The 11473-nt window shown below is 38.9% G+C and overlaps 1 protein-coding gene across 2 annotated transcripts in view; it reads right to left on the bottom strand.

Annotated features, from left to right (window-relative positions):
* Positions 1 to 7321: 7321 nt before the first annotated feature.
* OLFM3 (olfactomedin 3) overlaps positions 7322 to 11473 on the bottom strand; it is a 17790-nt gene continuing 13638 nt past the window's right edge. Inside the window, exons 3-4 of one of the 2 annotated variants that reach the window (XM_010715638.3) lie at positions 9683 to 9789; positions 7322 to 9009 (exon numbers count right to left, since the gene is read on the bottom strand). In XM_010715638.3, the coding sequence (XP_010713940.1) occupies positions 8332 to 9009; positions 9683 to 9789 (785 nt within the window). In that variant the 3' untranslated portion in view covers positions 7322 to 8331. The remainder of the gene's footprint in view (positions 9010 to 9682; positions 9790 to 11473) is intronic. The other variant, XM_003208652.4, reaches the window with a different exon arrangement.

Here is an 11473-nt window from a genome sequence, read left to right as displayed (position 1 = left end):
CTCAGTGCAACCCAGGTAAGTTGCAAGGTTGGACACCCATTACCTGATTCCCGGGGGGCCAGGAGGCAAACAAGTAAAGAAACGCCCTGTCTGTGAGGCTGTGCCATGAAGTAAACAGTGACATGAATCTTTGGCAAACTTTGGGTTATTCTGTTAGACAAAGCTGCTTATGCTAAGTAGGATTGATTTCTTATAAAGCTTGTTACATTATACAGTTTGCTTGACTTTATTTAAAAGGTTCCTTATAAATAGAAATATTTTTTTATTTTTTATATCATTATTGAGGTATTATTATATCATTATTCAGATATACATTATTGATACATTTGAGAACTGGCTGACTGGCAGAGCACAGAGGGTCGTCGTTGGCAGTGCAAAGTCTGGTTGGAGACCTGTAACTAGCAGTGTTCTTCAGGTCAGTGCTGGGTCCAGTTTTGTTCAACATATTCAACAATGACCTTGATGAAGGGATAGTGGCCACCCTCAGCAAGTTTGCTGATGATACAAAGGTGGGGGGATTGGCTGACATGCCTGAAGGCTGTGCTGCCATTCAGCGAGACCTGGACAGGCTGGAGAGCTGGGCAGTAAGAAACCAGATGACGTTCAACAAAAGCAAGGGTAGGGTCTTACACCTAGGGAGGAATAATTGCATGCACCAATACAGGCTGGGGGATGAGCTGCTGGAGAGGAGCTCTGCAGAGAGGGACCTGGGCGTCCTGGTGGATGACAGGTTGGCCATGAGCCAGCAGTGTGCCCTTGTGGCCAAAAAGGCCAATGGCATTCTGGGGTGCATTAAGAAGAGCGTGTCCAGCAGGTTGAGGAGGTGATCCTCCCCCTCTACTCTGCCCTGGTAAGGCCTCATCTGGAGTACTGTGTCCAGTTCTGGGCTCCCCAGTACGAAAAAGACAGGGATCTCTTGGAAAGAGTCCAGCGGAGGGCCACAAAGATGGTGAAGGGCCTGGAGCATCTCCCCTATGAAGAAATGCTAAGTGAACTGGGTCTGTTTAGCCTTGAGAAAAGACGACTGAGAGGGGACCTGATCCAGGTTTATAAATATCTAAGGTGTGGAGGGCAGAGTGGTGAGGCCAGACTGTTTTCAGCAGTGTGTGGAGACGGGACAAGAGGGAACGGCCAGAAACTGCAGCATAGGAAGTTCCGTACAAATGTGTGCAAGAACTTCTTTACGGTGAGGGTGACAGGCTGCCCAGGGAGGTTGTGGAGTCTCCTTCTCTGGAGATATTCAAGACCTGCCTGGACACCTACTTGTGCGACCTGGTGTAGGGAACCTGCTTTGGCAGGGGGGTTGGACTCGATGATCTCTGGAGGTCCCTTCCAAACTCCTACGATTCTGTGATTCTGTGAATGATGATAAGCAAAGGGGGAACATTATTGTTCCTCAGGAATATGTGCTGAGAGCTTTACAATTTCCCTAAAACAAACGTGCGTAGGGCTGATAACACTGAACTGTGGTAGCTGCCAGGGTCCATGACAGTCTCCTTCACAATGGCAGGCTGCAGTCTCTGATATCACGTTCCAGATAAAAGCAGTATCTTGGGTTGAGGCAGTCTGACTTGCAAGGTGATACTTCCCTTACACTGTGCATTTTTGGATTCTTTTTCTCCTTCTGTTCAGTATTGCTTCAGTTGGTGTGTTATTGCCCAGAGACATTGTATTCTCTCTTGTCATGGTCTTAAGTACCACATAGAATTCAGACACAGTTGTGTACCTGTACTTAAATCTGTACTGCTGTATGTATTATTTATAAAATCAGTGTTGTGCTTTTTTATTTTTATCAGCAACTTGGAAAGGAAAACATAAAATTGAGATTTATGTTTCTCTGTCGCTCAGATGTGTTTGATCCACTGCCTATACAGATTAATAGATTGTGTGCACCATGTAGTGTAATATATTTCCATTTCTTCCTCTGTTGTCTTACTCTGTTTTAATGTTGTAAATCAGCGTTGTTCCATACTCACAATTATGTGACTTTCCAAATTTTTTTGGTGAGCCAAACTCATGGCATAATAAATATCCAGTTTTACGTGGTATATAAATATCCTCTTTCATAATTATCATGCATATTGGCATTTGGTAAATACTAACATAATCAATAGACTTAGTGTTTACTTAGTATATTCTATTGAATATCTATAACTAAGTGCTATTAAGGTAGATGATGTATTGTGAAAAAGTCTACTGGCATCATTTCATTTATTTAATGTTATCCTTTGCAGTGTTTATCATCTTTCAGGTTGGTGACTGTTCTGCATATGGTGATGTTTTTCTTCTCTATATCATTACATTGCCATACTGCTGTTAGAATAACAGCATATTAACATTTGTCATAAGAGTGCAATTTAGTCTTTCAGAGTTAAATACATTGCTGGGCGTAGGGCCAGGATGAGGCTTGTGAATCTCCAAGTCCTACTTCAACTCTCAAATCAGGGTAAAAGCACATGCAAATTGTCATATTTACTCTTTTTAGCCTGAACAGAACCATTTTTGTATATACTTCAGTGAGATTTGTGTCCTCATCTGTTACTAGTCTAGACACATAAGAGCCTGAAATATATTTTGATTTCCTTTATTCTTTCCCACTGTGTAGTTCAGTGCAGATCTCCACTAAGGGTTGTGCCCTGGGTTATCCCTTACACTGTCCTGCTTCAGGAGCATCTGGGCTGGGTAAAACTTCTGCATTCCAGCTAATTCTTGTTATGGATAAAGGAAGCTAGTAAAGTCCATTAGCGCTGAAGCTGGTACAATTCATTTTGCAGGAAAGTCAGACCTGTGTCTGTATAGGCAGCACAAAAGTGGTCACGTGTGTCATCCCTTGGATTTCTTCTCCGTGAAAGGAAAAAAGAGCTTACAGAAATGGCTTTTTTTTTTTTCCAAAACCTTTTAGAGGCTGTTATATCTAACAAGCTCATCATAACAGTGAATTAACTAGCAATACACGAACGATGCTAGGACTGAAAGAGCTGAGTCAACACTTTGCCAGTGTGGGCAAAGACATCTTTATAAGGCTGAAAACACAATTAGAAATAGTCATTAAACATCAGCATAAGTGTGCAGGAACTGATTGTGAGCAGAGCTGTTTGGTTTTGTAAATTAATGACACAGTGACTTGAGAAAAAGGAAATCTTAATATCAGTTCTTGGTTAGCTAGAGAAACCTTATACCCTTAGTTTGTTATTAGTCTAAACTACTCAGTCTGAAGAGTGAGATTGGCTTGAAAAAAGGAATTCCTTTCTTCCTTGGTGGTGTGGGAATCTTGGTTAATTAGTATCTGCAAATTGCCTTGCAGTCCTGAGGATGTGTCTAAGAAATGCCAGGCAGTCAGTGCTGTTGCTCCAGGAATGAGGAGCTGTCTGACACTTGTAGCAATGAGTTAAAGGTAGTAAAATATACAGCTGTCACTTGATTTGTTGCTGGGGAAGGGCAAAACAGCTGTTTGTGCATTATATCTACTGTCTTACAGAAGTAAAACCAGAACTCAAGCTGGTTTTAATGGGACTAATTTTTCTAATTTTTATCTGCCAAAAGTAAAGCATCAAACCTTTAGTCCTCAGCTACACTGAAAATCAAGACGTAGTTTGTATCTTGTCTACAGCACAGTAGAATTGCTCATGTGGACTGTTTTGGCACGGTTAACAAGAGATGTATAGTCTTTCTCCTGCATAAGCAAAACTCCAGCGTACTCTACATTGATTAGGTCCCTAAACTCATCTCTTGCGATCTTTTGACACTGTAAGTTTGGAGAACACAAAATCTTCTGCTTGTACTTGTGTTGCATTACTTATGTGCTGCTTGGCCTAATTCTAGTTTTTTTATCTACAATATTATATGTTGTGCCTTCCTAATAACTGTTTAGGAGAAAAATCAATAAATGCATGTTTCCTCAGTAATTGAATGTGAAAACCCTATGGATAATAATCTGCATGTAATCTAAATAGTCTGTTATGTGTGGGAGAAATAACTTTATTATGCCATAATTCCAAGATTATTTTATTGTTACTTTATTTGCTTGCACCTTAATGTACATGTGTGCTGTCATGCATGGGAGAATTCCCAAGGAAAGCTCAGCTTGGAGAATGTGCTTTGCTTTTGTTTTGGTAAATGTTCCTAGTGGGGAAGCAGCTTTCAGGGCCTGGCTACCCCGATGGAGTGTAGGAGTTACTCTGCATACCTGAGGCCACATGAGCTTCTGGAGGAAGGCAACTCCTGCAGGGTGCTGTGTGGGCAGGAGCCAGTGTCTGCAGTGCTGCTGTGGGAGTGTGGTAGCTCTGCAGCTGCAGCCCTCAGCATTGAAAATGATGATCAAATGCTCAGTATTGCCTCTGGAATTCCAGGGATGTGGAGCCAGACTTGTGGCAGGGAGCACTCAGATGATTTATAGGGAAAGAACTTCTCCTACGGGGACAGGGTGAAGAGAGAGTTGAGGCTCTTCAGCCTTGAGAAGAAAAGGCTCTGGAGCGACCTTTCAGTATCTAAAGCTCGTGTAGCCCTTTTTATAAGGGCATATAGTGACAAGATGAGAGGAAGTGGCTTTAAACACTTAGGAAGAGAATAGATTTAGATTAGATTTTAGGAAGAAATTCTTTACTGCAAGCGTGGTGAGACACTGGAACAGGTTGCTCAGAGAGGTCATGAATGTCCCCACCCTGGAAGTGCTCAGTGCCAGGCTGGATGGGGCTCTGAGCAACCTGGTCTATAGGGAAGTGTCTCTGCCTATAGCAGGGGGTTTAAACTAGATGATCTTAAAATCCCTTCCAACCCTGATCATTCTATGATTCTAAGAATATACCCAAAGGATTCCTCAGAACGCTTTGTCTAGTATAAGTAGTAATGCAAATCAAAGGTGTTTTCTGGAAATTCTAAAACTAGTAAAGAATAAAATTAACCAGATGAATAATTGGTCAAGAGTTGTTTGTTCATGTCTAGCCCATGTCTTTTCGAAGTAGTTGTTATGACAAACTACCAGGTAAGAGATTTACTCATACTATGGATTGAAATAAAGATTCTCTTGTCTTGTGCTGTGGATCCAGCCTGCTCAGCTGAGTGAGATAGTGCCTCAGATTGTCTGGAAAATAAATACTCTTAGATATAATTTTAATTATTTTAATTTTTAAATTAAATCTGATCCTTTGCTAGTAGTGACAGGAATGGCACATAGGATCCAGAGTTGCTGCTAGCAGTCATCCTTAACACACTGTGACAGGTAGGACTGGCTGAGCAGCCTGTGTGGATAGCAAGAGGCTTGGCAGTACTCACTGGAATGAGTTGCCAGAAGGAACTATAAAAGGCGATTGCTGTTCAAAGAGTTTTCACTGTGGTGAGTTGTTGCACACATTTTGTCATGGGAAATGGTTTAACTGTTGCAGGGAGGAAACTGCAGGCACTATAGCATGCAATGCTTGCCCTGTGTTCACCTGCCTCTTCCTCTGCCAGGTGGACCTGTAACATAGTTACTCGTTGAAGCAGGACCTTATGATTCATCACTAAGATATATATGTAGGCAATTAATTTTCTTGTGTTTAAAGAGCTTTTTTTTCTTCAAGTATCATGACATCCCAGTAGCAAACAGCCTATGTTGCAATTGTAAGAATGTAAGAATAAAACTTTACTTAAACCTATATAAGTTTCTGCTATTTTATGAAGATTTTTTTCTTGTGCTGCTAAGTTAGGGAATCAGTTTGTAAAACTTAAAATTGCACATATTAAGGCATGGTGTTTGCAGTCTTTTGGGCATGAGTGGAATTTCTTATTTAAAAAAGATATTCAGATGATCAACACGTTCAAAATGGATGCTATTCAAGAGGAGGTAGTGCTGGTTCCTTGGTAGTGTCTCACCAGGTTCTGTTGTATGCAAGATATTATTTCTTGTTGAAAGGTTTTGGAATTTAACCCACTATTACTAAGGGCAAGACTTATTTAGGTATGGCTCCTAAACCTTAGTGCTGTTGTTTTATCAGTAAGACAAATAACACTTCAGAAGTGCCTTTCTCTTTTTCACTCATCCTCAGCACCTTTCAGTAGTCTCTTTCCTTTGATTATTAGAAGTATAGTCATGTTACCCTTTAAATTGCTAAGTAAATGAGATTAATACTACTCCAAGAAATGTTACAAACTTATACTAATATATATACTGTAATTACACTTGAAGAATAGTAGTAATTTTTTTCCAGATAATAGTATTAATGATGGTAGAAAAGTGTTTAATTGATCACTAGTAACTTTTTAGGAGTGCTATATTTTTTAAAAAAATCTGTTTTGTTTGTTACTCTGTGGGGAGGAAAGGTTAGTGTTTGCTTTAGGGTGAAGATATTTCATTTCCATAAAACATTCCTATATGATATAAAAAGCCAGTTTAATCAGTAGTCGCATACATTTTCCTTTGTCACAGTTGAATTGTCAAGACTGGAAAGTGTGGCAAGTTGGTACAGGAGTGCAGTAATTTAACTTGTCTATTCACCTGAAGTCTGTCTCACTGTGAGTGATTTTTGAAGGGTTACAGCTGCTGTTTTTACTAGAGACAAAGAGGGAAAGTGGACATAATAGACTAACTTTTCAGGTTGGATGGTAGGAAAAAAATTTTCTCTGAAAGAGTGGCTAGGCACTGGAACAGGCTGTCCAGGGAAGTAGTGAAGTCACCATCCCTGGAGGTGTTTGAGAAGTGTGTAGATGTAGTACTCAGGGACATGGTTAGTGGACAATATTAGTAGTAGGTGGACAGTTGGATTAGATGATCCTAGCAGTCTTTTCCAACCTTAATGATTCTGTGATTCTAAGTTTTCTCTGATTTTGTGTTTTTAGGTTTGGGGTGGTTTTTCCCCTTTGTCAATTCTTGAAACCTCTCAGGTAGGTTTTTGTTTTGCAACCAATTTGAAAAAGTAAGGCAATTTGTGTTCATCTCCATGTGGGCATGTTGTGAAGCAGACACATTACTGTGTATAGGACATAAGTGGATGTTTTCATTATTCTAAGATGGTCTCTGCTGGTACATTAGAAGAATTGAGGAATCAAATGTCTTTGGAATGGACCTAGCAAAATACCTGTGCATTTTTTTTTCTTGCTCTTAAACAGGAGTATCTTTATAAGTATTCTTGATTTTTTTTTAAAGGGGTTTAAAAGAGGAAAAGCTCAGGTTTTGTGAGGAACAAGGCTTTCCACATGGTTTCAAGTACCTGTCTCTTTATCTAACATGACAACACAGCTTAATATAAAGTCTGTTGTACTTATTAATATTAGTTTCTTTGTGGGTGTGCCTAAATAAATAGCATCTTATTTTTTCCTTAATGGAACCCTTGTCACCACCCCCACTAGTTTCAAATGAGATAGAATGAGGCTTACGACACTTTTTTCCTCAAGATATTACCTCTACTGTCCAGTTTCTAATGAGATATTGTAGCAAGCCAAAGAGCTGCCATATTATTTGCCCTTGCTGGAAAACAGACCCAGTGTCAAGGCCAACGTTTTACAAGGATTGGCATGAGGCTTCAAAATTGCAAATTTTTGAGTAAGCACCAATGGTGAGTAAGAAGGGGTGTTCCAAGCAAAGCTGAGAATGGGGATCATGCACCTAAAAAACTACTGAACCATCTTTTCTAACAAATAACAACCTTCTCTGAGTTGCCAGTGTCAACTGACCCATAGCCAGAACTGCAATTAAGCTTCAATATATTTTATAAAAAATAGTACTTAGTTTACTTTCACATAAGTGAAGAGATACAATTGCACAATGGTGGTTACAATGGTAGAAATACATACTGTTGATAAAATGTTTGCAAGAGATTTAAAAACATATTGTACAGCACCACATCTGGAATTGGGTAATGGCAAAATGAGTTGTACTTGGTGTCCAAGTAAAATTAAATTCTTAAATCTTTCTTCTAGAATAAATAAAAAATACAATGTGCAATATGTCTTACATTACCAAAATATTTCCCGGAGCTTAACAAGAGATCGAAAACAAAAATGAGGTAAAAAAAAAAAGACATTCATGCATTTAAGCCACCATTAGTCTCTGACTCTAAAATAAGGCAGATCAATGTCTTTTAAACTGTCCTTAGCCACTTCTGTAGTGTTTTTCACAACAGTGTCTGTCAGTACCTTGTGGAATCATGAGTTATGATGCTTCTATTTCCAACAAGTTGTTTTTGACAGGTACAGCCATATTAGAAATGCATTGCATGGTAGAAAATGTCACTTTTTCTTAATGGAGAAAAGAAATGAAAAATACACGGAATTAGGAGAAATGGATGTTTTAGAATTTTTCACAAATGAGGCTGTTTTGAGATGGGGGAGGATGAGGGAAAGAAAAATGAAAGAGAATTATGTGTCGTCATCAGTCTTAATGACGTGGAAAAGAGTGACATTAAACAGGACTTGGTGTCCGTTATTCCAAGCATAGAGAGCTCTATCTCTTGCATTGTAGTCAAGCATGGATATATGAAAATACTGATTATGGAAAGGAATGTCTGTATACTCATAAGTGGAGGTTTTGGTGGAATAAGAGTAGTAGACCTTGGCTCCTGTTAAGTGAGAGTTAGTAACATACAAGGTGCCACAGATCATGAAGGATTCTCCAGCACTTCTTTTGGGGTAGCCTGTACTCCAGCTCTTCAACACCTCTAGCGTGTCCTGGTTTAGCTGGCTGATAACGATGTTGCCTGCATTCTGGTTGGTGGCATACACAGCCCAGAGCCCAATTTCATCTGCCATCAGGTCAATATCAGAAAAGCCACCCCAGGTGTAGGGATAGACATTGTGAAAGCCAGCGTATTCAAGGCTACGCTGTGCAAGCACCCGCCCAGTATCAAAGCTGTATTTGATGATGATGTTGCTCTGGTACTTGTTGAAATACAGGGAGCCATTGTAGACAACGTGGTTGGTTCCTGCCCATTTGAATGGAAGGTTGTATGTCCTTGATTCAGCCCCACTGACAAAGTCTGCAATTGATTTATATTCACGGACAATTTTATTATTAGTGTAACTATCCATGTACCAGACCTGGAAAGGAAACAAAAGTTGGAAGTGAATATCTGGAACACAATTTGAGGCACATGACTGTCATGTGATGAATATGTAACTGAGAAAGAAGGAAAAAGGTTTCGGGTGCACAGCAGTCTGTCAAAATACAGTATTTTCCAAATTTCTGTTAGGAAGATATGGAAAACTCTTGGATTTCCAAATCAAGATTTACTTATGCAAGTGAACTCTTAGGATAGCCAGGCTGGGGTCCTATTGCAGACGCAAGCAGTAACATAACATGCATTAAGGCCAGTGGTCAGTAGTATTCAGCTTATATATTACTTAATCCTGCAATGTTGTATTATGGGTGAGGGCTGTGCTCACAGGTGTTGATGTTTGTATTAAATTACTTAGGTTCTTAAGGAGCTGAGATCAATAACATCTTAGGAAGAAATAAAATATATATTCACTTTGGATAGGTCTATATCATCCCAGATGCTATTAATGGAAATGGCACAAATGTGCTATGCTAACATTAGCCTTCAGATATTTTTGCCCAAACACTTTAGGTCTCTCTCTGAAGATGTTTAGCAGTGAAAATGTTGGAAGAAATATGTTGGCGAGTGTAACCTCCTAGGGGAAAAATCTTTTTAAAAATTATAATAAAGCAAATAAAACTCTAGAAGGGCACACATTCGGAGTTTTAACATACTCGGTTATTTTTCTCTGATGCCAATGGATCTGTCATCCAGGCTCCAAATCGGGTTCCAGATATCTTGACTGTAATGGGGCCTGTAATTTTCATCAATTTGCCACACGCTGAAATTAGAAAAACAAATGCATTAATGCAAATAATTACACAACCCTCCTTGACATCAGACAGAGCACGACCAACTGCTCAAAACTAAATAGTTGCTCCAGGGAACTCAGGCTTAGGTTGAAGATGAATTGTCATCTTCATTGTATTAACTTTTTTGAATTAAGCAACAAAACAAATATAACAAAACAAAGAGACAAAAGAAAACCTCAGAAACAAAAAGGAAAAAACAAAAAAATTGAAAACAAAACCTGTATATATTTTTGGTTTTGTGTCTTTTAGAGAACATTTTCATTTTCTAGGTGTAAAGTAAAATAGAGCCTAGTAAAATATCTTCTCAGTTGACACAAATAACATTTAATAATAGACGAAAAGACATAAAACACAACTTATTTTTGCCTTCAGAAAGTTCAGTGAAAGATTAGAATTGATGAATGTTTTAGTTTTCCATTGATCAGGGTAAAAATGAGGGGAAGGGTAGAAAGGTAAAAATGAGACAATGCATCTTTTACACAAATGCACCACTGTGTACAAGTGCAGGCCTGCATCTGTCTCTGCCCTGGGGTTATACACACAGATGGACTGGTACTATAGGCCTGGCTGAGGCTAAAAAATTGAATATGAGAATTACTCAGCAACTGCGGCTGTATCATTTGGCTTCTAATCCATTATACTGTATTGTGTTAGGCTGTCTAAGAGGAAATACTGAAAATCAATATGATCTTGGTTGTTGACCTTATTAATGAACCAAAAGTCTATATTTCAGGAGACATAAATAACGAACATATTACCAGCAAGACCCGGATGGAATTTGTGTGTTTACCGAGAGACTTAATATCACACAGTGATGTGTAGGTATTTAAGTGAAGTAGCATCTTTAAAGAAAGAATGTTTTGTAAGAATGGGGAAAAAAGTGACATTTCATTTTTCTTGGAAAGCAAATTGGAGAACAAATGTTAAATAAGAAGGAGAGTGATCTTGTTCAAAGGAGAAGATTGCATCAAGCTTGGATTTTTCTACTTTAGGAAACTAGCAAGGACTTTTTTTTCTGGTCAAATCTTTGTATCTAGAAATCTCTCCTTAATAAGTAACTGGTTGCACACATCTTTATTAGGTAAGGTTGTGAAAATAAACTGAACAGGTGCTATTTTGAAGACAGCTAGGAATATATGATCTTCCCAGGCTCTGATGCAAATGGATGTTGGTGGCTGCTACATAAGCAAAGTTAAGTGTATGATTAATAGAAGGACTTAGAAAAAAATAAAATGAAAAGAACGAAAACATCTTCCTGAGGTTCATAAGCATTGCAATTATTGCAGGTAATAAAGAGGGGGAAATCATATTTTATTTTCAGTGGTTGTACAAACAAATTCCGAGTCCATTAGTTATTTCACTCTCCAAATTATGATCAAATTCACTGTAACGTTACTTTGTTACATGAAGGAACAAAGAATCAGTTCTTAATGGGTGCATGGCTGTTGTCCTGCGTAATACAAATCCAGGAAGCATTTCAGTCTAGTTACATGAGCTTTCTGAGAAGAAGCCTGTGGATCCTATGGCATGAGGGCAGTGACTTGCCAAGCAATCCCTGGGAAAGTTACTTATCCTTCATGACTTATTTCTTCATCTACAAGATGGAGATAATGATAAATCGTGCCATTGAACAGTTTTGTACTAAGAGACATA

The sequence above is a fragment of the Meleagris gallopavo genome, chromosome 10 (genome assembly GCF_000146605.3).
Source record: "Meleagris gallopavo isolate NT-WF06-2002-E0010 breed Aviagen turkey brand Nicholas breeding stock chromosome 10, Turkey_5.1, whole genome shotgun sequence".
Classification (NCBI taxonomy): domain Eukaryota; kingdom Metazoa; phylum Chordata; class Aves; order Galliformes; family Phasianidae; genus Meleagris; species Meleagris gallopavo.
The sequence above is the reverse complement of the archived record's forward strand: the minus strand, read 5'-3'. Positions and strand labels throughout refer to the sequence as shown.